Below are 27,522 nucleotides of genomic sequence, written 5' to 3'. Positions count from 1 at the left end.
GAGATTACTACTTTTGAGGTCCTACTTTTTAATTTAGCTCCTAGCTCCTTAAATTCGTTTCGTAGGACCTCATCCCTTTTTTTGCCTATGTCGTTGGTACCAATGTGCACCACGACAACTGGCTGTTCTCCCTCCCATTTCAGAATGTCCTGTACCCGCTGCGAGACATCCTTGACCCTTGCACCAGGGAGGCAACATACCATCCTGGAGTCTCGGTTGCGGCCGCAGAAACGCCTATCTATTCCCCTCACAATTGAATCCCCTATCACTATTGCTCTCCCACTCTTTTTCTTGCCCTCCTGTGCAGCAGAGCCAGCCACGGTGCCATGAACTTGGCTGCTGCTGCCCTCCCCTGATGAGTCATTCCCCTCAACAGCACCCAAAGCAGTGTATCTGTTTTGCAGGGGGATGACCACAGGGGACTCCTGCACTACCTTCCTTGCTCTACTCTTCCTGCTGGTCTTCCATTCCCTATCTGGCTGTGGACCCTTTCCCTGCGGTAAGACCAACTCACTACACGTGATACTCACGTCATTCTCAGCATCGTGGATGCTCCAGAGTGAATCCACCCTCAGCTCCAACTCCGCAACGCGGTCGGTCAGGAGCTGGAGGTGGACACACTTCCCGCACACGTAGTCGTCAGGGACACCGGAAGCGTCCCTGAGTTCCCACATGGTACAGGAGGAGCATAACACCCGACCGAGCTCTCCTGCCATGACTTAACCCTTAGATACACTTAAACCGGTAATAACAATGTTAAAAGTTACTGACCAATATAAGAAGAAAAAGAAAAACTACTCACCAATCACCAGCCACTCACTTACCCCCTAGGCTGTGACTTAGGGCGGTCTTTGGCCAGCTGACTCCCAGGTGTCAGTGGGGATGTTGCACTTTATCAGGCAGAACACGGGCAGTAGCAGATCAGTCACCCTTTATACAAGTCGCTCAATTTCCATTGAAGTAACTGGAATGGTACTCAATACTTCTGGTGGGCCATACCAACATCTTGTACAAACTCATTCTCATCGCCAGGGCTCTATTCCTCTAGTAATACAAGATCTCAAGATTATAAAGATTGTTCAGCTCTTCAAGACAGAAGTATTGTCACTTTTCTCTGGGAATTTGCTCTGCCCCCGGCAATATTTCTCATATTTTCTTCTGAATCAGCTGCAAACCTAAATACTATGGGGCTGAAAACATGAGCTGGGGTCCTGACAATTTGTGGGGTCAGTGGGAGGGCGACCCCCTTTCTGCCCCGCGTGGGAAATTTCCCCACGAGAAATTGCCCCGTGGAAAATTGCCCCGCGGGAGCAGATTGGCCACCGGTCGGTACCCCCGACAGTTTTCCCCAGTGGGAAGCTTCTTGTGGCTGGGCGGCGCATCTGCCCTTAAAGGGGAGGGCACACTGCCACAGCCGGCATTTTATTTTAATTGTCGGCCGACTGCCAGGTCGGCTCGGCAATGGTGGTCATGGGTTCGGCTGGGCCGCCAGAGACACCCCGGCACCTCCGCTTGGGTATCGGGCTGCAGGCCCGGCCGAAATCCTCCCTGGTGGCCCAGTGTTTGCCACTAAAGTGGCTGCAGAGTTCGCAGCGGCCCTTGCGTTTAACTGAAGCGGAGGGATGTCGTGACGCATCAGCGTGACGCGGCATGCCCGTGTCGTGCTGACATCATCAGTGATGCGCTGACGACGCGGACCGACGGCCGTTCTGACCCGCCTGCACTTCCGTCCCACTGACGACACCACATCCGCCCTGCTCCAAAAAAAACAAAGAGCTGAATTTCCCCTGATTGTCATTGGGGCGGACAGAACACTTAAAAAATGGAACTTGCGCCGAGATGCGGAGGAACTTCTTCACCCAGAGAGTGGTGAACCTGTGGAATTCTCTACCACAGAAAGTTGTTGAGGCCAATTCACTAAATATATTCAAAAAGGAGTTAGATGAGGTCCTTACTACTAGGGGGATCAAGGGGTATGGCGAGAAAGCAGGAATGGGGTACTGAAGTTGAATGTTCAGCCATGAACTCATTGAATGGCGGTGCAGGCTAGAAGGGCCGAATGGCCTACTCCTGCACCTATTTTCTATGTTTCTATGTTTCTATGTTTGGGGCGGAGGGCAATTTCGCCCAAGTGTGTAATTCTACACATTTTTCCTCCACCTTGCATTCTCACTGTGTTGAAATCAGCACATCACACCAGCTCCTGTCATCTAATTCCATCTTTTTCAGGACCTCAAAGCATTGTGGAACACCTTGCCTCCTCCAGTCTTCCATCTACAGGCTTTCCAAACTCATGCTTGGTACCAATTATTACTATTTTGTGATTTACCGAGTATTCTCTCCGACCCAAGTCGACTTTGGTTGTGCTCTACATCACTGATTTTGGTCTTTCACCTCGGTTTATTTATATACATATTTAAAAATCACACCCCGCCCCCAACATATAAATGCAAACAAATTATTTATGGTTTCCTCTATCTCTATTGTTAAGATAAGGGTATCAAAGTGTCTGAATGTTAGATTTTCATTTCACAGAAATGTCTTTGCAATTATATAGGATGTTCAGCACAGGAACAGGCTTTCCTGGTCCAACTGGTCTATGCCATGTTTCTGCCCTACACGATCCTCCTCCCACCCTACTTCATCTAACCCTATCAGCATAACCTTCTATTCCTTTCTCCCTCATGTATTTGTCTAGCTTCCCCTTAAAGGCATCAATTGAATGCTATAAATCTCTTTTCACCTTCCTCCCTGTTAAATATGGTCAAAAAGTAATTTGCAAATGACATAGAAACATTAAATTCATTAGTAAATTAGATCAAATGCATTCTAAAATCTACAAGATATTTACAAACTAAAACAGGAGATACATGTTTTTAATGAGATGCTGATGATACCCTTTCAATGGGAGCTCAGTGTAATTAAAGCCTCGCAGGGCTTGCAGCGTGTGATAACATAGCAGCAAATCTTACCCAAATCCAGCAAAGAATCGGCAGAAGAGGAAGAGCCCGTAACCCTCGACAAAGGATGAAAGGAAGGCGAAGAATCCATTGACGGACATACAGATGATGAGGGCTTGCCGCCGGCCCATCTTGTCTGCTAAACCGCCCCAGAAAAAAGCTCCCAACATCATTCCAAGGTACACTATACTACCTGCAATAAAACAGAGATGGTCTTTGTTTAGTCATAGTTTTCAAATATCACCTCAGCTGAGACTTTGTTAAACAGGCTCAGTACTTTGAACAGCTTCAAAAAACTCGACTGTAGCAACACCGTTTGAACCAGCTTTGCAACAGCTCAGTCACACAGAAGCTGATTCTGCTGCAGCACGATTTGTTTAATAATGGTATTTTAGTTTTATTAATGACAGCTTTTAGTTAGGCATGTTGATTGATTGAGTTTTCTGGAGCCGATTTCACCAGCTGTCATACCACAACTTTCATAGTTCACTGTCACCTCATCCATCCATCCCAACCAAAACACTGTACCAGTGCTAGAATAGAAGAACAATTCACATGCAGGTACAGGAGTCTCCACGTGTGTTTGCACATGAGCATTGTAACACCATAAAGTGGGCTGCCAATCTTTTCTTCTTACTGGTTACCTTGTTCCAGATCTAACATTGATGACTAGTACTGTTACTTTATGTACAGAAACAGGATAAAATTCCCACAAATTTGGATGGAGAAGGAAGCCTTGGGAGGAATTTCCCACTGATTGCCAATAGGAATTAGGGTCTCCATCTCTATGGAAGATTATTTTCAGCTGTCTGGCCAGAGTGATAAATTAAACATTTATAACCTCATTGTTGGTGGAAGTCAAGTATCTATACCTGAAATCAGGTTGTATCACAGGAGGAGCCCTTTTTTTCAGCTCCCTGCTAATGAGACTGGAATATCTCCCTAAAACTCCTTGACTCACTCACAGAATGGGTGCAGCTGGAAGTGGGAGTGGGAGAAAGCACAAATGGCACAGACAGCAGGAATATTTTCTTTCCGCACAGGCTGCAGCCTCTTCCCCCAGCTTACCATCACTTATGAGACTGGAATATCCCCATGGAGCTCCTAGATTCACCGACAAGCCACATCAATCTTTCCAGCTCCCAAGGATACAGCCTGATTTCCTTAATACCACTTACTTGTACAAGGCCGAGCCTCTCCTCCCAGTGCTGAGCCACACTCGAGGTTTAGGCCAATTTTTCCCAGCTTCCAGGCTTCTCTCCCAAATTGGAGCATTTCCTTCCCAGCTTCTCCTACAACTCTAGCTTTAGCAGACTCTTCAATCCTCTAGTCATTGACAGGCCTGACCTATTCTTTCGACTGTAAGTATTTCAGAGAGATCAGTGCACCAAGAGGTTGGATACGTGCAATAAGTTGAATCAGAAGCAATACTGTTTCTCTCCACAGATGTTGCCTGACCCGCTGAGATTTCCAGCATTTTCTGTTTTTATTACTGAAGGAAATATATCCTTGTGAATACAGCATAAGTTCCTTAGTAGATGGTCTGTTCCTTTCCTCTCCCTTATCCATTATCAGCACAGCCTCCAATAAAGACAAATCATGGCACAAGTTTCCACTTTCCCCCTCACAGCCAATTTATTGGCAGTTCTGGGGAGGGGATAGGTGGAACTCGGGACATGCTCCTCTGCATTCCCACATTGCCGCTGTATTCCAGGAACCCGTCCTATCAGGATAGGCTATGCCTGCACTCACAGACAGGTCTAAGTGCTGCAAATGAGGGAAATACAACCTCTTGTTATTTCATTTACCCATAATTTACATTTTCTAAATGCTGTATGTTGGAGCCTTCATGTAGGCCTCAGCATCCAGATGTTGATAGAGGAAGCCTCAGGTCCGAAAAGAGAAGCCCAATTTAATCCAAAATCTCCACTGATTAAATAATTAAAAAAACTATGCTACTCACTGGCCACCACTATTTTGTGTTGCAGCTGCCTGCTCTCCCCAGGGACAGTGAGCCTGTCTACCACATGTAAATTACTCCGGGACTGGAATTATGGCACGATCCAGGTATCTGAATCGTTGTTTCAGGGCTCCTTTGGTCAGTTCGATGAAGGCTCTAGTTCAACCATGGATCTGCTTGCAGGAGACATGCTGAGCCTGGGTTCCTAAGAGGAGTAATAAGCCAAGTGTGCAAGCTGCCAGCTTTGAATTTGCCATGCAGGGTCAATCAGTCTGTGGGGGGTTGGGGGTGATGGTTTACTGACACCATATAAAAGCATAATGGCAGCTGCCAGGAAAGTGGGCAGAGACCTATATGATGTACTGGTGGTCATTGCAGACCAGAGGAACTTTAATAGTGTGATACCATTTATGATTCATGAAATATGCTGCGATGTGTGAAGGAACCCAGAGGGCAACTTGTATGCAGAGCCCAATTCTGCTGCTTCTGGATGAAAATGATCATTCTTTTTGCCCTAGCAGGCAAGGCATTAGTCACTAGTTTAACACAAGCATGAACTGCAGTTTGACTGAAGTTGCTGCTATCCCCTATGGCCGCCTGGAAGGAGCTAGATGTAAAGAAATCAGGGCCGTGACTGACCTTGACTGTGCTAGGTCTGGCAGGTAGTTGCAGGATGTGACACAATTCTGCAACTGCCTCCTTGGAGAAACAAACGGCTGAATCTTAACTCCCAAAAACGGGTGGGTTGGTGTCCAAAGGTTAAAATTCAAAAAATCTGAAACCAGAACCCAATCTGCCTCGAACCCACCCACTTCCGGCTTTAATGCACAAAGCGTGGGCAACCAATCCGCTCGCGGGAGGCGGGATGTTTTTTTGAATATTATAATGAGGCTGCCTGCCTTCATTTTAACAGTCATTCTATTTTAACTATTGTTTTCCGGGTTTCCCTGGCATCAGAAAACCCGGCAGCTGAAAGGAGGCTGGAAGTGCTGAATCCATGAGGTGAGTGACTTTGGAGAACTGCTTGTGGCCTAGGAGGAGCAGAAGTGTTTCCTCCAGGCCCAACAAGCTACCCAGTAAACCCCTCGCTCCCGCAATCTGTCTGCTTCCCCACCACCATCTGCTCCCCCTGGTCGCCATCGGACGCCCCCTCCCAATACCATCAGACCCCCAACTACCAACAGCTCCCCTGACCACCATTGTACCCAACCACCTGCCATTGGGATTCCCCGCACGATCGGAAGCCCCCTCTACCCGCCCGCAACTCCGCGATCGGGAGCCCCCCCCCACCCCGCACAATTGGGAGCCCCCCCCATCCCACGTGATCGGGAGCCCCCCCCCCCACCCCACACCATTGGAAGCCCCCCATCCCACGTGATCGGGGGACCCCTCGCCCCATGCCATTGGGAGCCCCCCCATTCCACACGATCAGGAGCAGCCGCCACCCTACCCCCGCATGATCAAGAGCCTCTACCCCGCGCCATTGGGAGCACACCCCTCCCCACTACTTTCTCTCCCACTGCAGCTACCTGATCTCCTCGGCTGTGGCCTTGTGCTGCAGGCTCCCTTGCCCGACAGGCCTCCAGTCTGTCAATCAGGCTGCCTGTGAGCAGAAACTCAACAGAATTTTTTTTAAAGGTGGCCTACAGTTAAAAACTGCAGGACATTCAGGAAACCTATTCTTCCAGGTTTCCCAACCTCAAAACAGTACCCCTGCATGGAACTTGCCTCCGGGCTAAAATCCAGGCCAAAGTGTACTTAAGCATTGTTTCTCAAAGAACTGCGGACATGTTCTCCTATGCCTATAAACTCCATTGTGGTAATGGTTTCTCCAAGCATTCATCCTTCTATTTACATAAATTGCCTGCTGTGTTTGCCTAAAAAATAACAGTGACTACACTTCATAAAGTAATTAATTGGCTGTGAAGCACTTTGTGATGTCCTGAGAACCTGAAAGTCGCTATATAAATGCAAGTTATTTCTTTACTCTCCCTTCAGCTCTGGTTACTCCTTCCTCCTCCTCCACCTTCTCCTTCTCCTCCAGTGGGATTCCTGGAAGTACCCTATGAAAGCACAACTGCAATCTTTAACACCACTTCACAGTCCGGAGTCCACAATAGCAAATAAAACAACTATTACTAATTGTAAGGATAAATTAACTACAATTTAGTGCAAGAAAATGTATCCAAAAGCTGTACAGAGAAACTGAGCATCCCTTTACATAGTACTTGAAATAACTGCCGAACATCTTCTCCCCACCTCGGAGGGGGGGGGGGGGGCGAGAGATGGCGCGGGGTGAAGTGGGGTGAACAGGAGCAGGAAGTGGTATTAGTCAAATGGTAAGGTCGGGAAATTGTGTTTATGACTTAATGATGTCACACAACTCAGATTTGCATTTATGCATGTGGATGAAAGCTCTAGCTGGCAGGAATTATGCCCCCCGGAAATTGGACGACTTTGGAATTGGTTGAAACTGGGCTGGCTGAACTGGCACATCGTTTTCCATCTGCAATGCCACCTTTTTGGATGCAAATGGGATGGTAAGGAGATGAGAATCTACTCCATTGCCTCACTATGTGAACAAACTTAAGAATGTTTATCCTTTAACTGTAGAATAGAATAGAATGGTTACAGCACAGGTGGTCATTCAGCCCATCGAGCCTGTCAACAAGAACACTTCAGCTAGTCCCACTCCCCTGTCCTTTCCCGTAGCTCTGCAAATTTTTTTCTTTCAGGTACTTATCCAATTTCCTTTTGAAAGCACGATTGAGTCTACCTCCACTACCTTTTTAGGCAGTGCATTCCAGATCCTAACCACTCGCTGTGTAAAAACGTTTTTCCTCATGTTGCCTTTGGTTCTTTTGCCAATCATCTTGAATCTGTGACCTCTGGTTCTTGACCCTTCTGCCAATAGGAACAGTTTCTCTCTATCTACTCTGTCCAGACCGCTCATAATTTTGAACAACTCTACCAAATCTCCTCTCAATCTTCTCTGCTCTAAGGAGAACAACCCCAGCTTGATCTCAAGGATCTAAAGAAACCTATTGTTATTCTTGGGCTATATAAACTTACGAAATTTGAAAAATATTATTTTCTTTTATGTAGAATAAAGCATTAAGTTATCTTGCAACAACTATCTCGCAGTCCCATACAGAGATATTATTGTAGATGCCACTTGTCACAGGCATTACTCCCTTCAGTCAAGATAAAAGATTCATCTAGGGATCTGAGACTTCGCCATCATTACTGCCAATATGACTATATAATAGTCGAGTGAAAGGTAAGTCTGCATCCTGACAAACCATCAGGGATACTGGTAGCCTGGCAACTACATTAGGCACAATTGGAGCCTGGCAAACATTCATGCTTGCTGGTATTCTGCAAAGCCCATTAGACAAGCTTGTAGGATGACAAGTCATTAGCATGCATGTTGTCTTGAAAGCCATTCTTGTATGCTTGTTGCCAAGCAAGCCTTCAGAGAAACCTATAGCTTTAGCAAACCATCAGGAATACCTGACACAGTTTGATGCATGACTGGTTGGCAATGGCATGCTTAAAGCCTGGCAAGCCTTTTTAATTTTTCTCCAGTCCACTCAGTCTAGTGGCCTGGTTTAATGAGAACTGAATCAATTTAATTCTAACAGTGGCAAGAAGCCTAGATATTTAAAACCACAATATCCTGGATAGCAAGCTTCTTGGTAAAGAAGATGTATAAATATGGTGGGATAGACTAGAGCCCAATGGCTGCCATCTTGGCTATGGGGACCAGTGTCAACAGGGGCTTCAAGAATGGCGTATCACTTCTGCATCCTGGTCTCGCCCAAAGCCATAGGAGTGATGAGGCACAGTCTTAGGAGAGTGACCGTGGCTCTGTGGGAGAGGCATTGGCCGCCCTCTCTCAGGATACACATGCCTGTTCCACCACCACTCACTCTGCCTGTGCCTTTGACAGAGCCACACTGGCAGCTTGACCTTCAAGGCCCAGAGCAGCTCGAGGTCACCCACATGGTCATTTGAAGTGACCTCAAGGCAAGCTCTGCTGCCTTTCACCTACCAAACTGTAGCCACTGGGAATACACCTTGTAGGAGCACTAGGATAGGAAATCAAGTACACAGATAGGCACTAAGGATAAAAACAGAAACTGCTGGAAATATGCAGCAGGTCAGGCAGCATCTATGAAGAGAGAAACAGAGTTAACGTTTCAGGTCGATGACATTTCATCAGGACCGATGAAGAAATGTTCCGATTTATGAGTCATACTCACAAAATCATACCTTTCAGCCAGTGACCCAGATTCCTCCATCACCATGTTTGGGTATGTCCTGTCCCACCGACAGGGCAGACCCACCCGAGGTAGCGGCCCAGTGGTATACAGTCGGGAGGGAGTGATCCTGGGAGTCCTCCACATTGGCTCTCTACACCATGAAGTCTCATGGCTTCAGATAAAGCATGGGCAAGGAAACCTCCTGCTGATTACCATCTACTGCCCTCCCTCAGCTGATGAATCAGTACTCCTCCATATTGAACACCACTTGGAGGGTACTAAGGGCACAGAATATACTCTGGATGGGGGACTTCAATGTCCATCACCAAGAGTGGCTCGGTAGCACCACTACAAACCGAGCTGATGGTGAGAGAACCAATACAAGGGGGAAAACCTACCTGACCTCGCCCTCACAAATCTACCTGTCGCAGATGCATTAGGGCAGATTTCCTTCCCTAAAGGACATTAGTGAACCAGATGGGTTTTTACAACAATCCAGAAGTTTCATGGTCACCACTACTGACACCAGCTTTTTATTGGCAATTTATTTAATTAACTGAATTTAAATTCCACAGCTGCCATAGTGGGATTTGAACTCACGTCTCCAGATTATTAGTTCATGACAGCATTGGTAGCAGTGATCACCACACAATCATTGTGGAGACGAAGTCCCGTCTTGACACTGAAGACACCCTCCACCGTGTTATATGGCACTGCCACTGTTCTAAATGGGATAGATTCAGAACTGATCTAGCAGCTCAAAACTGGGCATCCATGAGGTGCTGTGGGCCATCAGCAGCAGCAGAATTGTATTCCGCCTCAATCTGTAATCTCATGGCCCGACATGTTCCTCACTCTACCATTACCATCAAGCCAGAGGACCAATCTTGGTTCAATGAGGAGTGCAGAAAAACATGCCATGAGCAGCGCCAGGTATACCTAAAAATGAGGTACCAAGCTGGGGAAGTTGCAACACAGGACTACATGCATGGTAAACAGCGGAAGCAGCATGCTATAGACAGAGCTAAGCGATCCTACAATCAACAGATCAGATCAAAGCTCTGAAGTCCTGCCACATCCAGTCGTGAATGGTGGTGGACAATTAAACAACAAATGGAAGGAGGAAGCGCCATGAATATCCCCAACTTCAAAGTTGGTGGAGCCCTGCACACAAGTGCAAAAGATAAGGCTGAAGCATTTGCAACCATCTTCAGCCAGAAATGCTGAGTGGATGATCCATATCGGCCTCCTCCTGAATTCCCCACCATTACAGAAGCCAGTCTTCAGCCAATTCTATTCACTCCATGTGATATCAAGAAACGGCTGAGCGCACTGGATACAGCAAAGACTATGGGCCCCGACAACATCCCGGCTATCGTGCTGAAGACTTGTGCTCCAGACCTAGCCACACCTCTAGCCAAACTGTTCCAGTACAGCAACAACACTGGGATCCACCCAACAATGTGGAAAACTGCCCAGGTATGTCCCTTCCACAAAAAGCAGGACAAATCCAATCCGGCCAATTACCGCCCAATCAGGCTTCACTCAATCATCAGCAAAGTGATGGAAGGTGTTGTCGACATTGCTGTCAAGTGGAACTTACTCACCAATAACCTGCTTACCAATGCTCAGTTTGGGTTCCGCCAGGATCAATCGGCTCCAAACCTCATTACAGCCTTGGTCCAAACATGGACAAAAGAGCTGAATTCCAGGGGTGAGGTGAGAGTGAGTGCTGTTGACATCAAGGCAGCATTTGACTGACTGTGGCATTAAGGAGCCCGAGTAAAACTGAAGTCAATGGGAATCAGGGGGAAAACTCGCCACTGGCTGGAGTCATACCTAGCACAAAGGAAGATGGTTGTGGTTGTTGGAGGTCAATCATCCCAGCCCCAGGACATTGCTACAGATGTTCCTCAGGGCAGTGTTCTAGGCCCAACATCTTCAGCTGATTCATCAATGACCTTCCCTCCATCATACGGTCAGAAGTCGGGATGTTCGTTGATGATTGCACAGTGTTCAGTTCCATTCGCAAGACCTCAGATAATGGAGCAGTCCATGCCCGCATGCAGCAAGACTTGGACAACATTCAGGCTTGGGCTGATAAGTGGCAAGTAACATTCGCTCCACAAAAGTAAAGGCAGTGACTATCACCAACAAGCAAGAGTCTAACCACCGCCCCTTGACATTCAACGTGATTACCATCGCCAAATCACCCATCATCAACATCCTGGGGGTCAACAATGATCAGAACCTTAACTGGACCAGCCACATAAATACTGTGGCAACAAGAACAGGTCAGAGGCTTGGTATTTTGCGATGAGTGTCTGACCTTCTGACCTCCCAAAGCCTTTCTACCATCTACACAAGTCAGGAGTGTAATGACATCATCATCATCATCATAGGCAGTCCCTCGAAATCGAAGAAGACTTGCTTCCACAAGGTGAGTTCTCAGGAGACTGTACAGTCTAATACGGAAATTACAGTCTCTGTCACAGGTGGGACACAGTCGTTAAAGGAAAGGATGGGTAGGGTGTCTGGTTTGCCGCTGCCTGTGCTTGTTTTCTGCATGCTCTCGGCGACGAGACTCGAGGTGCTCAGTGCCCTCGTGGATGCTCTTCCTCCACTTAGGGCGGTCTTGGGCCAGGGATTCCTAGGTGCCGGTTGGGATGTTACACTTTATCAAGGAGGCTTTGAGGATGTCCTTGAAATGTTTCTTCTACCTACCTGGGGCTCGCTTGCCGTGTAGGAGTTCCGAATAGAGCGCTTGCTTTGGGAGTCTCGTGTCGGGCATGTGGACGATGTGGCCCACCCAACAGAGCTGATTGAGTGTGGTCAGTGCTTCGATGCTGGGGATGTTGGCCTGATCGAGAACACTGACGTTGGTGCATTTATCCTGCCAGTGGATTTGAAGGATCTTGCGGAGGCAGCTTTGGTGGTATTTCTCCAGTGCTCTGAGGTGTCTACTGTATATGGTCCACGTCTCTGAGCTATATAGGAGGGCGGGTATCACTACAGGGAATACTCTCCACTTGTCTGGATGATTCCAGCTCCAACAACACTCAAGATACTCGACACCATTCAGGACGAAGCAGCCCGTTTGATTGGCGCCCCATCCATCACCTTCAACATTCACTTCCTCCACCACAGGCGCACCGTGGCTGCAGTGTGTACCATCTATAAGATGCACTGCAGCAACTTGCCACAGCTTCTTCGACAGCACCTCCCAAACCTGTCACCTCTACCACCTAGAAGGACAAGGGCAGCAGGCGCATGGGAGCACCACCACCTCCAAGTCCCCCTCCAAGATACATACCATCCTGACTTAGAAATATATCGCCGTTCCTTCATTGTCGCTGGGTCAAAATCCTGCAACTCCCTCCCTAACAGCATTGCCTGAGTTCCTTCATCATAAGGATTGCAGCGGTTCAAGAAGGCTATTCACCACCACCTTCTCAAAGGCAATCAGGAATGAGCAATAAATGCTGGCCTTGCCAGAAATGCCCACATCCCAGGAATGGATAAAAAATAAGCTAGAAGAACTGGTAGTTGATGCTGCTCAGGCTCCTCCTCTTTTTTCTTTTTCTCCTCCTCCTCCTTTTCCTCTAGCTCCTCCTCCTGCTGTAATTCTTGTAGCCCAGGTGGGGGTAATGGAGGGTTCCTGATGGCAGCGAAGTTATGGAGCGTGCAGTGGATGAGCACAACATTAACAGTAGTAGCTGTTCTGCACTCAGCCATAATTGTTTATGAGATGCACATCTTGCAGTGTGGGAGGGAGCAGCTATTTCTACTGAAGCTGGGCTTTCCAAGGATGTCACAGCTATTTACAGTTTGTAATTTGTTATAGCAGCAATAAGCCAAATTGGTACAATTAGTGACTCTTCTAAGTTTCTCTCACTAGCCCACTGAGACACAGACCCACGCACGTGTGCCTCATCTATTTTACAGAGCTGCTGCAACCCTGTTGTGCAGAAATTCTCGCTAGAATGGGAATTGAAACTATTCTAACAGATTTCACTTAAAGGAGTTAAAGCCATCAGAAGCTGAAGATTTCCATCCCACCTGTACTGACTGGATCTGTACGCAAGCACCAGAAGGGAATGGATACTGTTCTACACTATGCCCCACTTAGTGTTAAGTAGTTGTATTTTAATTCAAATTGATGCAATTTGATCAATAAGAGAACACACAGCTCAAAAATGTGCAGTTCTCCTCCAGGGGCAATACAAGCAATGTATTGCTTTGAGAATAAACTGAAAAACACGTCAGCATGACATGAGGAAGGAGTGAAGGGGAGAACATTTGCTTTGCTTTGAATGTTATGCTGTTGGGCACAAAACTACTGCTTTACTGAGAAGACAAAAAAACATCCCTGTCAATAAAGGAAACATTTCTTGCTGCCTTCATATGAGATCACAGCATATCCCTGGTGTACTCTTCTAACTTTTTAGTTGGAGGCTCCTTCAGGCAGCAATGAATCCGTGACAAGCAGCAGTGTGACTGCAGCCGCTGTCATGAATAACGGATTGCACAGGAGTACGAGGAACAGACTAAGCACAGCTGTAAGCAGTGATAAGGAAAAAGATTGGAGGATATCTCCAAAAACCAGTGGAAAGACAAAGTATCATTGCACGCAGAAATGAAAGGTTTTTAACCTTAGAAGCACGCTGCTAACATTTTTTGTACAGTGATTAAATTAAATAAAAAATTACAACCTTCCTCTTTATTCACATAACAGTTAAACATTAGGTGCGTTCCACTTTAGCTTCACTCTCATTTATGGTGTTCAAAGGCAAATTTTCATGCCATATTTCTTAGAAGAATTTCTAATTGAAAAACCGTCAGGAAGCAGTGAGTTGGAAAGATAATTTAGTGCAGAAATCACCTCCTCTCCTGTGCCCTGTTCACTATCTACCAACATACTCATATTTGTACACCTTGATCTCAATTACACTGTCTGTGGAAGGTCAAGGAAAGGGTACATAGCCAAACCTACTGCGGTGTACTGCTAACCGGCAGTAAAATGTTATGATGTATTGCCAACCGGTATTAAGGTGGTTGAAAGAAGCCAGCCTTGCAAATTGTCAGCTCCGGAGTATATGGGATCACTGGGAGGTCTCACCACTTTAATACCCATGGTGGGCACTTGCACCAGTGAGGGTACATCATGGGCACCTGCTAGCCCACACAGACTAAAGCGTGCAGTGCCTGCCTCTGTCCTAGGAGGTCACGGGTCCCCACCCCCCTCCCCTATTTTAAATGCTCTGCAGTCTTCGCTGTAAGGGGGTTGATGATATCAACCAAACAAACATTTTAGATGAGCTGTGTCTGAGATCTTGACCCTCAGGTGTGCTCCAACTTCCACTTGGGTAATGGCTGGTATGCCTCTTCTCCCTGAGTGTGCTGGCTGCTTCTTCAATGCCAGGCTACTGAGAGTCATTGGCAGAGGAGGCTCCTGATCCGGAGTCTCCACAGGTGCCCACGCCCCCTCTGATGCAGGGTAGGTGGCGGACAAAGGTTCCAACCCTTGTAAAGCCCTGCGGGGGATGATTTTTCTTCTCTTCCACGGGAATTGTGGTGGCAGTGCGCCACATAGGTTGTGGAATCTCAACCCCACCACAATTAGCAAGCATATTTTATGGGTGCAAGACTGATTGAGATGAGGCAAAGATGAGGTAGTATGAAGGGAGAGGACAATTGCCTGTGTGTCGGCCATTTAAAGCCTATAACATTAAAGTTGTCTGAGGTCAGTCCATTGGAATGCTGCAGCTTTATCGTGCAGTTTGTGAGATTAGTGAAGCTGTCTTTACCAAAATGTAATGATCACAGTTTAGAGCCTTAACAAGCAGAAATTGAATCTTTTGACCCCTATAAGATATTAGCTCGAATTTAACTCAAGGCGGGAAAGGACAGGTGAGGGGGCGGAGGTAGCAGGGAGAGCAGCAAGCCCCCGTGACATTGACAGTGTGAGGCCTGGTTATCCTAACTCCACTGATCGGCTGCCTAGTCGAGCACATCATAAAATGGGCCAACCGCCCATTGTTAAAATGTTATAATGAATGGGCCACCCGCCCATTTTCTCCATACAATTTCTGATGAGCCTACCAACGCCGATTTAAAATGGGTTTGCACCTCTTCAAATGGCTTGCATTCTCCTCTTTAAGATTTCGCTGGAATAGTGTGCAGACAATTATCTTCGCAGTGATGAATGGCAGGGCTGCCCATGGGATTTCAGGTGCCTCCTTGGATGTCCTTGTGGAGGAGCTCAGGTGCTCAGGTGAGTGCCCCTTTAAATACTGCTTCTACTGGCTCTGAGAGACCAATTCCTCAATGTTTTACTGACTGGGTGAGACTTTGCATTAAAATGGCATGGGTCCTAATTGCATCACAGCACCCCAATTTTCATGCCTCTCTCTGGTGGACATGCAGGCCAATTTTTAAAAAGCGCACAGTTGAAATGACAACCAGAGGGAACGGAGTGATAAGTACTCTGCTGCGACTTTAACCACCCACCTCGTTTCCACAGCATGGGCACGGTTATAATTGCCTCTATTAAGTGGTCATTAATCCAAACACACTGTTGAGAAAGTTCAGAATCTTTGGCCGTGATCTTACCAGCCGTGACGAGTCCGGTGCGGTGAGTAGACAGTGACCTCAAACCCCGCTCCCATCTTCATTCCGCCTCCTTCAAGTGATTTTGCCCTGATTGGGCTTGTTACGCCCACCCTGCAAGGTTCCCGGCCAATTAAAAGGAAGCTGGTGTAATGACGTCATCTGATGATGCATCAGCATCCGATCTCCTTAAAGAGGCCATGTCCACATTCATTTTGACAATTGTGCTGTCAATGTTCTACAGGGGTACAGGGCTGCAGCCAGGTTCTCCCATGACTCCTTCCATAGGCTTATGGAGGGAGTCACAGCACGCAGGGAGGTTTTCTTCCCTTTGAATGGGCAGAAGGGACCACCCCGGGAGATCCACACAGCCTGGTTGCACATTGCACAGAAGGGCATAAGCAGGGATGTTGTCAGGAGGACCTGGATGCAGTGGTCAAACCTTTCAATGATTACAGTAGATCATGAAACATTACTGTAAAGCCACACTCAACCTCATCCTTCTGTGCCACTCATCACATCCGCATCACTCTGCCTTCCCTACTGTACTCCTGCACATCCATAGTCACACCAACTTACCTTGCACCTCCACCTATCCCTCTCTACGTGGATGAGAAACATCCATTTGGAAGAGGTCCCAGAGAGCAGTCAGTGTGGACCTGGGCCCCAGCATGAGTCTGTGCCTTCAGGACAGGAGAGCAAACGTGAACAAACAGAGAAATATAAATGGTTGCCATGCTGTTCAAACAGTCTGCCGTCATTTGTCGAACGCCTTGGGAAGGACCCCTCACCGGCTCGCACCTACCCCGGGCCGAAAGGACCCTGCACCTGCCGACTCTTCTGAGGCCCATTGGAGCCCGCCAACTCTTCTGGGCCCACCAGAGCCAGCCGACCCTTTGGGGCCCGCTGGCTATTCTGGGCCTGTCGGCTCTTCCAAGGCTCGCCGGGGCCCGCTGACTCTTCGAGGCCCGCCGGCTCCTCGGGGCCCGCCGGGACCTGCCGACTCTTCCGAGGCTCTTCTGGGCCCGCTGGCCTGCCGGCCACAAGGAAGAGGCTGGGGTGGAGTGTTCCAGCAGTACTGTGAAACATTCTGCTCGGGGCCGGCGCTGAACCGGCCGAAGGGACTCCGGGGCCGGTGCTGAACTGATCGAAGGGACTCCGGGGCCGGTGCTGAACTGATCGAAGGGACTCCGGGGCCGGTGCTGAACTGATCGAAGGGACTCCGGGGCCGGTGCTGAACTGATCGAAGGGACTCCGGGACCGACGCTGAAACTGACCGAAGGGACTCCGGGGCCGGTGCTGAACTGACCGAAGGGACTCCGGGACCGACGCTGAAACTGACCGAAGGGACTCCGGGGCCGACACTGAACTGACCGAAGGGTCTCCGGGGCCGGTGCTGAACTGACCGAAGGATCTCCAGGGCCGGTGCTGAACTGACCGAAGGGACTGCGGGGCCGGTGCTGAAACTGACTGAAGGGACTCCGGGGCCAGCGCTGAACTGACCGAAGGGACTCCGGGGCTAGTGATGAAACTGACCGAAGGGACTCCGGGGCTAGTGATGAAACTGACCGAAGGGACTTCGGGGCCAGCGTTGAACTGACCGAAGGAACTCAATTTTCAAACTTTTAATCAACTTCTAAACTTCTTAAACAACCCTGGAAAACTTTTAAATTTTTAATCAATTTGGAGAACATTTTTTCTATAACTTTTAATCAACTCTTAATCTATTTATTAAATCATCAATCAACCTGCGTAAAATAATTTGGAAAACTTTTAAACTCTTAAACATTTAAAACATCTCCCCCAGCGGACAGCTGACCTTCCCAATACCTGCCCCCCAACCAAGCCTCGGGCCATCCACCATCAATGGTGCTACTCGGCGCCGAGCTTGTGGACAACATCTCGCTGTAGGTAATTAGGCTTATAGAGCTGTGTCAGGTCTCCAGTCGTCTTGGACCCCCATGCCACTGAACCAAGACCTTGCTCAGCTAAGCCCATGTAGTTGCCGGTGTGCAGTGGCCACCCAACGTTAAAAGAACTCACGCACAGGCATCTTCCTCTTCGCGAATATGAAGTTCTGGAACTGGAACATCAGGACCCTCATGGACAATTCCAACAGTAACAGGCCAGAACGCCGCACCGCTATAGTTGCCCGGGAACTTAAGATGTTTTGACATTGACATCGTCGCCCTAAGCGATACCCAGCGGGCAGGGGAAGGCCAGCTCAAGGAACATGGTGGAGGTTACACCTTTTTCTGGAAAGGAAAACCAGAGAAAGAACGCCACCTTCAAGGAGTTGGCTTCGCCGTCAAAAATGAACTGGTCGACTGCCTCAAAGACTCTCCCTGCGGGGTTAACGAACGCCTCATGACTCTTCGCCTTACCCTATCCCGGAACCAATGTGCCACAGTCATCAGTGCGTCTGCCCCAACACTCGATGCAACGGATGAGGCTACAGAGGGTTTTTATTCCAACCTTGAGACATCCCTGTCCCGCGTCCCCACGGGCGACAAATTGATCCTTCTAGGTGACTTTAATGCCAGGGTCAGCAAAGACACAGCCCTCTGGGGAGGCGTGATTGGCAGAGAGGGGGTAGGGAAAGCCAACTCCAGCGGTACCCTACTCCTGACAAAATGTCTAGAACACAAACTCCTCAACACCAACATCCTGTTCCGCCAGAGGGACAAATACAAGGCATCGTGGCAACACCCTCGCTTCAAACACTGGCACCTGCTCGACTAGGTCATCGTCTGAGCCAGGGATCGCAAGGATGTGCGCAGCACCCACACCATGACAGGAGCTGACGACTGCTGGACGGACCATCGCCTAATCCGATCCATCAGCAATATAAACATAGCCCCAAAGCGGAGAGGCAGCAGAGGCAGTGCTGCAAAAAAGTTAATGCCGGGGCACTTAAAGACCCAGCTAAGAGAGCCCTATACAGCCAGCGTCTCACAGTTAACCTGGCATGTCTTGATGACCCCGAGATGCTGAATGCCCACAGTGTTTGGTCTGCCCTCCAGGTCTCCATAACCAGTGCCTGTGAAGAGACACTTAGTTACTCAACCAAACAACACCAGGACTGGTTTGATGCAAATGATCAGGAGATCCAAGAACTAATAGATTGTAAGCGCAGAGCATTTCTGAGCCTCAAGCAACAACCCAACTCGGGAACTGCAAAGCAATGTTACAGACGGCTCAAAGCTGAGGTCCAAAAACCCAGGACCAAAAGAACAGATGGTGAATGGAGAAATGCAGGAGATACAACAACTGGCCGACAGCCACGATATGCGAGGATTCTTTATTGCAGTCAAGGCCACCTATGATCCAAACTCCCAAGGCCCCACCCAACTCCTGGCCAAGAAACACTCATCAAGGACTTTGAGGCAGTCAGGGCCTGCTGGAAGGAGCACTTTGAAGATCTCCTCAATCGAGACTCCGCCTTTGACTCGAGTGTTCTCAACTCCATCCCGAAGCATGCGACCCACCACCACCTCAGTGAAACCCCAATGCTGCACGAGGTAGGCAAAGCTATAAAACAGCTCAAAAATAACAAGGCTATGGGTGTGGATGGAATTCCTGCTGAGGCACGAAAGTATGACGGAGAGGTGCTGTTGGGGCGGCTACATGACCTCATCTCTCTCATTTGGAGGGAGGAGAGCATGCCGGGAGATCTCAGAGATGCAGTGATTGTGACTATCTTTAAAAAGGGGACAAGTCCGACTGCGGCAACTACAGAGGAATCTCCCTGCGATCAGCCACTGGGAAGGTTGTCGCTAGAGTTCTCCTCAACCGTCTTCTCCATGTGGCCAAAGAGCTCCTCCCGGAACCACAATGCGGATTTCGTCCCCTACGGGGCACAACGGACATGATCTTTGCAGCGCAACAGCTGCAGGAAAAATGCAGGGAGCAGCGCCAGCCCTTATACATGACCTTCTTCAACCTTACAAAGGCCTTTGACACTGTCAACCGCGAGGGCTTATGGAGCGTCCTCCTCCGTTTTGGATGCCCCCAAATGTTTGTTAACATCCTTCACCAGCTCCACGACGACATGCAGGCCGTGATCCTTACCAGTGGTTCCATTACAGACCCAATCCATGTCCGGACCGGGTCAAACAGGGTTGCGTCATCGCTCCAACCTTCTTCTCAATCTTCCTCGCCACCATGCTCCACCTCACAATCAACAAGCTCCCCGCTGGAGTGGAACTAAACTACAGAACCAGTGGAAAGCTGTTTAACCTTCGCCATCTCCAGGCCAGGTCCAAGACCACCCCAACCTCTGTCGTTGAGCTGCAGTACACGGACGACACCTGCGTCTGCGCACATTCCGAGGCTGAACTTTAGGATATAGTCAATGTATTCACTGAGGCATATGAAAGCATGGGCCTTACGCTTAACATCTGTAAGACAAAGGTCCTCCACCAGCCTGTCCTCACCGCACAGCACTGCCCCCCAGTCATCAAGATTCATGGCGCGGCCCTCGACAACGTGGACCATTTCCCATACCTCGGGAGGCTTTTATCAACAAAGGTAGACTTTGATGCGGTGATTCAACATCGCCTCCAGTGTGCCAGTGCAGCCTTTGGCCGCCTGAGGAAAAGAGTATTCAAAGACCAGGCCCTCAAATCTACCACCAAGCTCATGGTCTACAGGGCTGTAGTAATACCCGTCCTCCTGTATGGATCAGAGGCATGGATGATGTACAGAAGACACCTCAATTCTCTGGAGATATATTACCAACGATGTCTCCGCAAGATCCTGCAAATCCCCTGGGAGGATAGGTGCACCAACATCAGTGTCATCGCCCAGGCTAACATCCCCAGCATTGAAGCACTGACCACACTCGATCAGCTTCGCTGGACAGGCCACATAGTTCGCATGCCAGACACGAGGCTCCCTAAGCAATTGCTCTATGCGGAGCTCCTTCACAGCAATCAAGCCAAAGGTGGGCAGTGGAAACATTACAAGGCCACCCTCAAAGCCTCCCTGGTAAAGTGCGACATCACCACTAAAGACCGCCCTAGGTGGAGAAAATGCATCCGGAAGGGCATCGAGCTCTTTGAATCATCGGTGTCATGGTACGTCAGTCATTGAAGGTTGGCATGCAGGTACAGCAGGCGGTGAAGAAGGAAAATGGTATGTTGGCCTTCATAGCTAGGGGATTTGAGTATAGGAGCAGGGAGGTCTTGCTGCAGCTGTACAGGGCCTTGGTGAGGCCTCACCTGGAATATTGTGTTCAGTTTTGGTCTTCTAATCTGAGAAAGGACGTTCTTGCTATTGAGGGAGTGCAACGAAGGTTCACCAGACTGATTCCTGGGATGGCAGGACTGACATATGAAGAGAGACTGGATCGACTGGGCCTGTATTCACTGGAGTTTAGAAGAATGAAAGGGGATCTCATAGAAACATATAAAATTCTGACGGAACTGGACAGGTTAGATGCAGGAAGAATGTTCCCGATGTTGGGGGTGTCCAGAACCAGGGGTCACAGTCTAAGGATAAGGGGTAAGCCATTTAGAACTGAGATGAGGAGAAACTTCTTCACTCAGAGAGTTGTTAGCCTGTGGAATTCTCTTCCACAGAGAGTTGTTGAAGCCAGCTCATTAGATGTATTCAAGAGGGAGTTGAATATGACCCTTATGGCTAAAGCGATCAAGGGGTATGGAGAGAAAGCAGGAAAGAGGTACTGAGGTAATGATCAGCCATGATCTTATTGAATGGTGGTGCAGGCTCGAAGGGCCGAATGACCTATTCCTGCACCTATTTTTCTAAGTTTCTAAGAGATCAGGTGCAGGCAGCGGAAGGAGCGTGCGGCAAATCAGTCCCACCACCCGCTTTCCCCCGACGCATGTCTGTCCCACCTGTGACAGGGTCTGTGGCTCTCACATTGGACTGTTCAGCCACCAAAGGACTCACTTTAGGAGTGGAAGCAAGTCTTCCTCGATTCTGAGGGACTGCCTATGATGATGATGACGTTATCACTTCCCCATCTCACTAGCCACCCCTCACACTCACCTCACACCTCATCCTTATCCAATCATTCAAACTAACAATACATAAGGGTAGACACTTGGGTGCTTTAGGGAATGTTCATGTAAAGTTTCTGTAAATGTATTGTCAAGCACTGAAATCTTTATTTTCACCACTTTGCCTTCTTGGACAGATGTGTGTGCACCTTTGAAAGTGTTTTAGTGAGTTCCAGTGGATGGTAAGACATAACGTCTCCCCCCTCCCGCCCAATGGTGATGAGTGTAAAAGGAATGGCTTGTACATTGTAGGGATGATTTATGGTGCTGATGTGGGATGGTGCTAACCTGGCATATCATGTGCCAATCAGGGTGTACAGTGTTAAGTGAAGCAAATCTGGTATGGTGAGGCCATCTCTGGCATCCCGGGCAGCAATGTACATGGGTGATGATGTCCTGTTTCCAGTGCAGCATCAGTTGATTGCGGATAAGGTTGGTGTGGATGTTGGTGATGCTGTTGTGCTCGCTGATGCTGGTGTTGGGGCTGATCATGTTGGCAATCTGAGGACCAAGGTGAGATTTTTTTCAAGGGCACCATGTTAATGGAATGGATGACAGATGAGGTTGAGATGATAGAAGTGATCTGTCAATGGTGAGAGAGGTTGTTCCAAATGAGATGACACTGGATAGAGAGTTTGCTCCAAACACTTACAACCTGCATAAAGATCAATCTGTCTTCTAAATGCAGTAAGCAACTGCTTCTAACCTTGGAAAGTGAAGATCTATGAAATGGGAGCTTTCATAGACCATTTGCAGCTGTCAGGTTAGTGAATCATTTGATGCTGACACAATACCCGACCTACTTACCTGACATGATAACCGCACTCCAGGAAACACGATGAAAACCTGGTAAAATGGTAAATGGTAAAATCCTGCTTAACTACCTTTTAGCAAGCTTTTTACTATCTAAATTGGCTGACCCACCGCTTGGCGTTGGGTCTGTTCAGGAATGACGGATCCGAACTTGGGAAACTGACAAGGAGGCGGGCATACAGCGGGATACCGACCCACTGTCAATCGTTTCGATTTTAACACGGACCCACCTCCATACCCGGACTCTGAGCACCGGCAAGATTCCAGCCATTGTTTCAAACTGTCCAGAAAAGGATGTTTCTCCAACATTGCGGTGTGTGGCATTGTGGAAGGAGTACTACCTAGGAGAGCAGCAATATTATGCTCAGATATGTATCACCACCCCTCCATTGGCATGGCACTAAAAAAGCCCGGGTGGATGTTGCCACAAAATCATTGCTATATTCACCAACTGTAAAACTTGGCAATGGGTCAGTAAATAGTTCCATGATGTGTGAGAAAACAACAGTGCAGGAACTGGCCTTAAACCAGTGATGTGTAATGAGAAAGGACTAATTAGCAATCAGGTGCGAGGCCCCTTGGGGAAAAGTGACCATAATATGGTAGAATTCTTTATTAAGATGGAGAGTGACACAATTAATTCAGAGACTAGGGTCCTGAACTTAAGGAAAGGTAACTTCGATGGTATGAGACGTGAATTGGCTAGAATAGAGTGGCGAATGATACTTAAAGGGTTGATGGTGGCTAGGCAATGGCAAACATTTAAAGATCACATGGTTGAACTTCAACAAATGTCCATTCCTGTTTGGAGTACAAATAAAATGGGGAAGGTGGCTCAACCGTGGCTAACAAGGGAAATTAGGGATAGTGTTAAATCCAAGGAAATGGCATATAAATTGGCCAGAAATAGCAGCAAACCTGAGGACTGGGAGAAATTTAGAATTCAGCAGAAGAGGACAAATGGTTTAATTAGGAGGGGAAAATAGAGTATGAGAGGAAGCTTGCTGGGAACATAAAAACTGACTGCAAACGCTTCTATAGATATGTGAAGAGAAAAAGATTAGTGAAGACAAATGGAGGTCCCTTGGAGTCAGAATCATGTGAATTTATAATGTGGAATAAAGAAATGGTAGATCAATTGAACAAATACTTTGGTTCTGTCTTCACGAAGGAAGACACATATAATCTTCCGGAAATACTAGGGGACCGAGGATAAAGCGGGAAGGAGGAACTGAAAGAAATCCTTATTAGGCGGGAAATTGTGTTAGGGAAATTAATGGGATTGAAGGTTGATAAATCCCCGGGGTCTGATAGTCTGCATCCCAGAGTACTTAAGGAAATGGCCCTAGAAATAGTGGATGCATTGGTGATCATTTTCCAACAGTCAATACCCTCTGGATCAGATCCTATAGACTAAAAATGTAACACCACTTTTTAAAAAAGGAGGGAGAGAAAATGGGGAATTATACACCAGTTAGCCTGACATCAGTAGTGGAGAAAATGTTAGAATCAATTATTAAAGAAGAAATAGCAGCGCATTTGGAAAGCAGTGACAGGATCAGTCCAAGTCAGCATGAATTTATGAAGGGGAAATCATGCTTGACAAATCTTCTAGAATTTTTTGAGGATGTAACTAGTAGAGTGGACAAGGGAGAACCAGTGGATGTGGTGTATTTGGACTTTCAAACGGCTTTTGACAAGGTCCCACACAAGAGATTAGTGTGCAAAATTAAAGCACATGGTATTGGAGGTAATGTATTAACATAGAAACATATAAACATAGAAAATAGGTGCAGGAGTAGGCCATTCAGCCCTTTGAGTCTGCACCACCATTTAATAAGATCATAGCTGATCATTCACCTCAGTACCCCTTTCCTACTTTCTCTCCATACCCCTTCATCCCCTTAGCTGCAAGGGCCATATCTAACTCCCTCTTGAATATATCCAATGAACAGGCATCAACAACTCTCTGCGGTAAGGAATTCTACAGGTTAACAACTCTCTGAGTGAAGAGGTTTCTCCTCATCTCAGTACTAAATGGCTACCCCTTATCCTTAGACTGTGACCACTGGTTCTGGACTTGCCCAAAGTCAGGAACATTCTTCCTGCATCTAACCTGTCCAGTCCCATCAGAATTTTATATGTTTCTATGAGATCCCCTCTCATTCTTCAAAACTCAGTGAATACAGGCCCAGTCGATCCAGTCTCTCCTCATATGTCAGTCCTGCCATCCCGGGAAACAGTCTGGTGAACCTTCGCTGCACTCCCTCAACAGCAAGAACGTCCTTCCTCAGATTAGGAGACCAAAACTGAACACAATATTCCAGATGAAGCCTCACTAAGGCCCTGCACAACTGCAGTAAGACCTCCCTGCTCCTATACTCAAATCCCCTAGCTATGAAGACCAACATACCATTTGCCTTCTTCACTGCCTGCTGTACCTACATGCCAACTTTCAATGACTGATGTACCATGACACCCAGGTCTCGTTGCACCTCCCCTTTTCCTAATCTGCCGCCATTCAGATAATATTCTGCCTTCATGTTTTTGCCACCAAAGTGGATAACCTCACAATTATCCACATTATACTGCATCTGCCATGCGTTTGCCCACTCACCTAACCTGTCCAATTCACCCTGCAGCCTTTTAGCGTCCTCCTCACAGCTCACACCGCCACCCACCTTAGGGTCATCTGCAAACTTGGAGATATTACACTCAATTCCCTCATCCAAATCATTAATGTATATTGTAAATAGCTGGGATCCCAGCGCTGAGCCCTGCGGCACCCCACTAGTCACTGCCTGCCATTCTGAAAAGGACCCGTTTATCCCGACTCTCTGCTTCCTGTCTGCCAACCAGTTCTCTATCAACGTCAGTACATTACACCCAATACCATGTGCTTTAATTTTGCACACCAATCTCTTGTGTGGGACCTTGTCAAAAGCCTTTTGAAAGTCCAAATACACCACATCCACTGGTTCTCCCTTGTCCACTCTACCAGTTACATCCTCAAAAAATTATAGAAGATTTGTCAAGCATGATTTCCCTTTCATAAATCCATGCTGACTTGGACCGATCCTGTCACTGCTTTCCAAATGTGCTGCTATTTCATCTTTAATTATTGATTCCAACATTTTCCCCACTACTGATGTCAGGCTAACCGGTCTATAATTACCCGTTTTCTCTCTCCCTCCTTTTTTAAAAAGTGGTGTTACATTAGCTACCCTCCAGTCCATAGGAACTGATCCAGAGTCGATAGACTGTTAGAAAATGATCACCAATGCATCCACTATTTCCAGGGCCACTTCCTTAAGTACTCTGGGATGCAGACTATCAGGCCCCGGGGATTTATCGGCCTTCAATCCCATCCATTTCCCAAACACAATTTCCCGCCTAATAAGGATATCCTTCCGTTCCTCCTTCTCACTCAACCCACTGTCCCCTAGTACATTCGGAAGGTTATTTGTGTCTTCCTTCGTGAAGACAGAACCAAAGTATTTGTTCAATTGGTCTGCCATTTCTTTGTTCCCCATTATAAATTCACTTGAATCTGACTGCAAGGGACCTACGTTTGTTTTCACTAATCTTTTTCTCTTCACATATCTGTCGAAGCTTTTGCAGTCAGTTTTTATGTTCCCAGCAAGCTTCCTCTCGTACTCTATTTTCCCCCTCCTAATTAAAACTTTTGTCCTCCTCTGCTGTATTACAAAATTCTCCCAGTCCTCAGGTTGCTGCTTTTTCTGGCCAATTTATATGCCTCTTCCTTGGACGTGGATAGAGGCATCTAAATTGGCCAGAAAAACGAGACCTGGGTGTCATGGTACATCAGTCATTGAAAGTTAGCACGCAGGTACAGCAGGCGGTGAAGAAGGCAAATGGCATGTTGGCCTTCAGAGCTAGGGGATTTGAGTATAGGAGGACGGAGGTCTTAATGCAGTTGTACAGGGCCTTGGTGAGGTTTCACCTGGAATATTGGCGTGGATAGAGAACTGGTTGGCAGACAGGAAGCAGAGAGTAGGGATAAATGGGTCCTTCTCAGAATGGCAGGCAGTGACTAATGGGGTGCCACAGGGCTCAGTGCTGGGATCCCAGCTATTTACAATATACATCAATGATTTAGATGAAGGAATTGCGTGTAATATCTCCATGTTTGCAGATGACACTAAGCTGGGTGGTGGTGTGAGCTGTGAGGAGGATGCTAAGAGGCTGCAGGGTGACTTGGATAGCTTAGGTGAGTGGGCAAAAGCATGGCAGATGCAGTATAATGTGGATAAATGTGAGGTTATCCACTTTGGTGGCAAAAACATGAAGGCAGAATATTATCTGAATGGTGACAGATTAGGAAAAGGGGAGGTGCAACGAGACCTAGGTGTCATGGTACTTCAGTCATTGAAAGTTGGCATGCAGGTACAACAGGCAGTGAAGAAGGCAAATAGCATGTTGGACTTCATAGCTAGGAGATTTGAGTATAGGAGCAGTGAGGTCTTAATTCTGTTGTACAGGGCCTTGGTGAGGCCTCACCTGGAATATTGTGTTAAGTTTTGGTCTCCTAATCTGATGAAGGACATTCTTGCTATTGAGGGAATGCAGCGAAGGTTCACCAGACTGATTCCCGGGATGGCGGGACTGAAATATGAGGAGAGACTGCATCGATTGGGCCTGTATTCACTGGAGTTTTGAAGAATGAGAGGAGATCTCATAGAAACATATAAAACTCTGATGGGACTGGACAGGTTAGATGCAGGAAGAATGTTCCCGATGTTGGGCAAGTCCAGAACCAGGGGCCACAGTCTAAGGATAAGGGTTAAGCCATTTAGGACTGAGATGAGGAGAAACTTCTTCACTCAGAGAGTTGTTAACCTGTGGAATTCTCTACCGCAGAGAGTTAT

General features: G+C 47.6%; 1 protein-coding gene across 5 annotated transcripts in view; it reads right to left on the bottom strand.

Moving 5' to 3' along the window:
• sv2ca (synaptic vesicle glycoprotein 2Ca) overlaps nucleotides 1-27,522 on the bottom strand; it is a 257,495-nt gene that overhangs the window by 116,849 nt on the left and 113,124 nt on the right. For 4 of the 5 annotated variants that reach the window (XM_070868721.1, XM_070868543.1, XM_070868632.1 and 1 more), the window contains exon 2: nucleotides 2,973-3,153. In XM_070868721.1, coding sequence (XP_070724822.1) covers nucleotides 2,973-3,153 — 181 coding nt within the window. Of the gene's footprint in view, nucleotides 1-2,972; nucleotides 3,154-16,373; nucleotides 16,453-27,522 lie in introns of those variants that run through there. The other variant, XM_070868776.1, reaches the window with a different exon arrangement.

Source organism: Pristiophorus japonicus, chromosome 1 (assembly GCF_044704955.1).
Source record: "Pristiophorus japonicus isolate sPriJap1 chromosome 1, sPriJap1.hap1, whole genome shotgun sequence".
In the NCBI taxonomy this organism is placed as follows: Eukaryota; Metazoa; Chordata; class Chondrichthyes; family Pristiophoridae; genus Pristiophorus; species Pristiophorus japonicus.
This window is presented reverse-complemented; position numbering and strand designations above follow the sequence as displayed.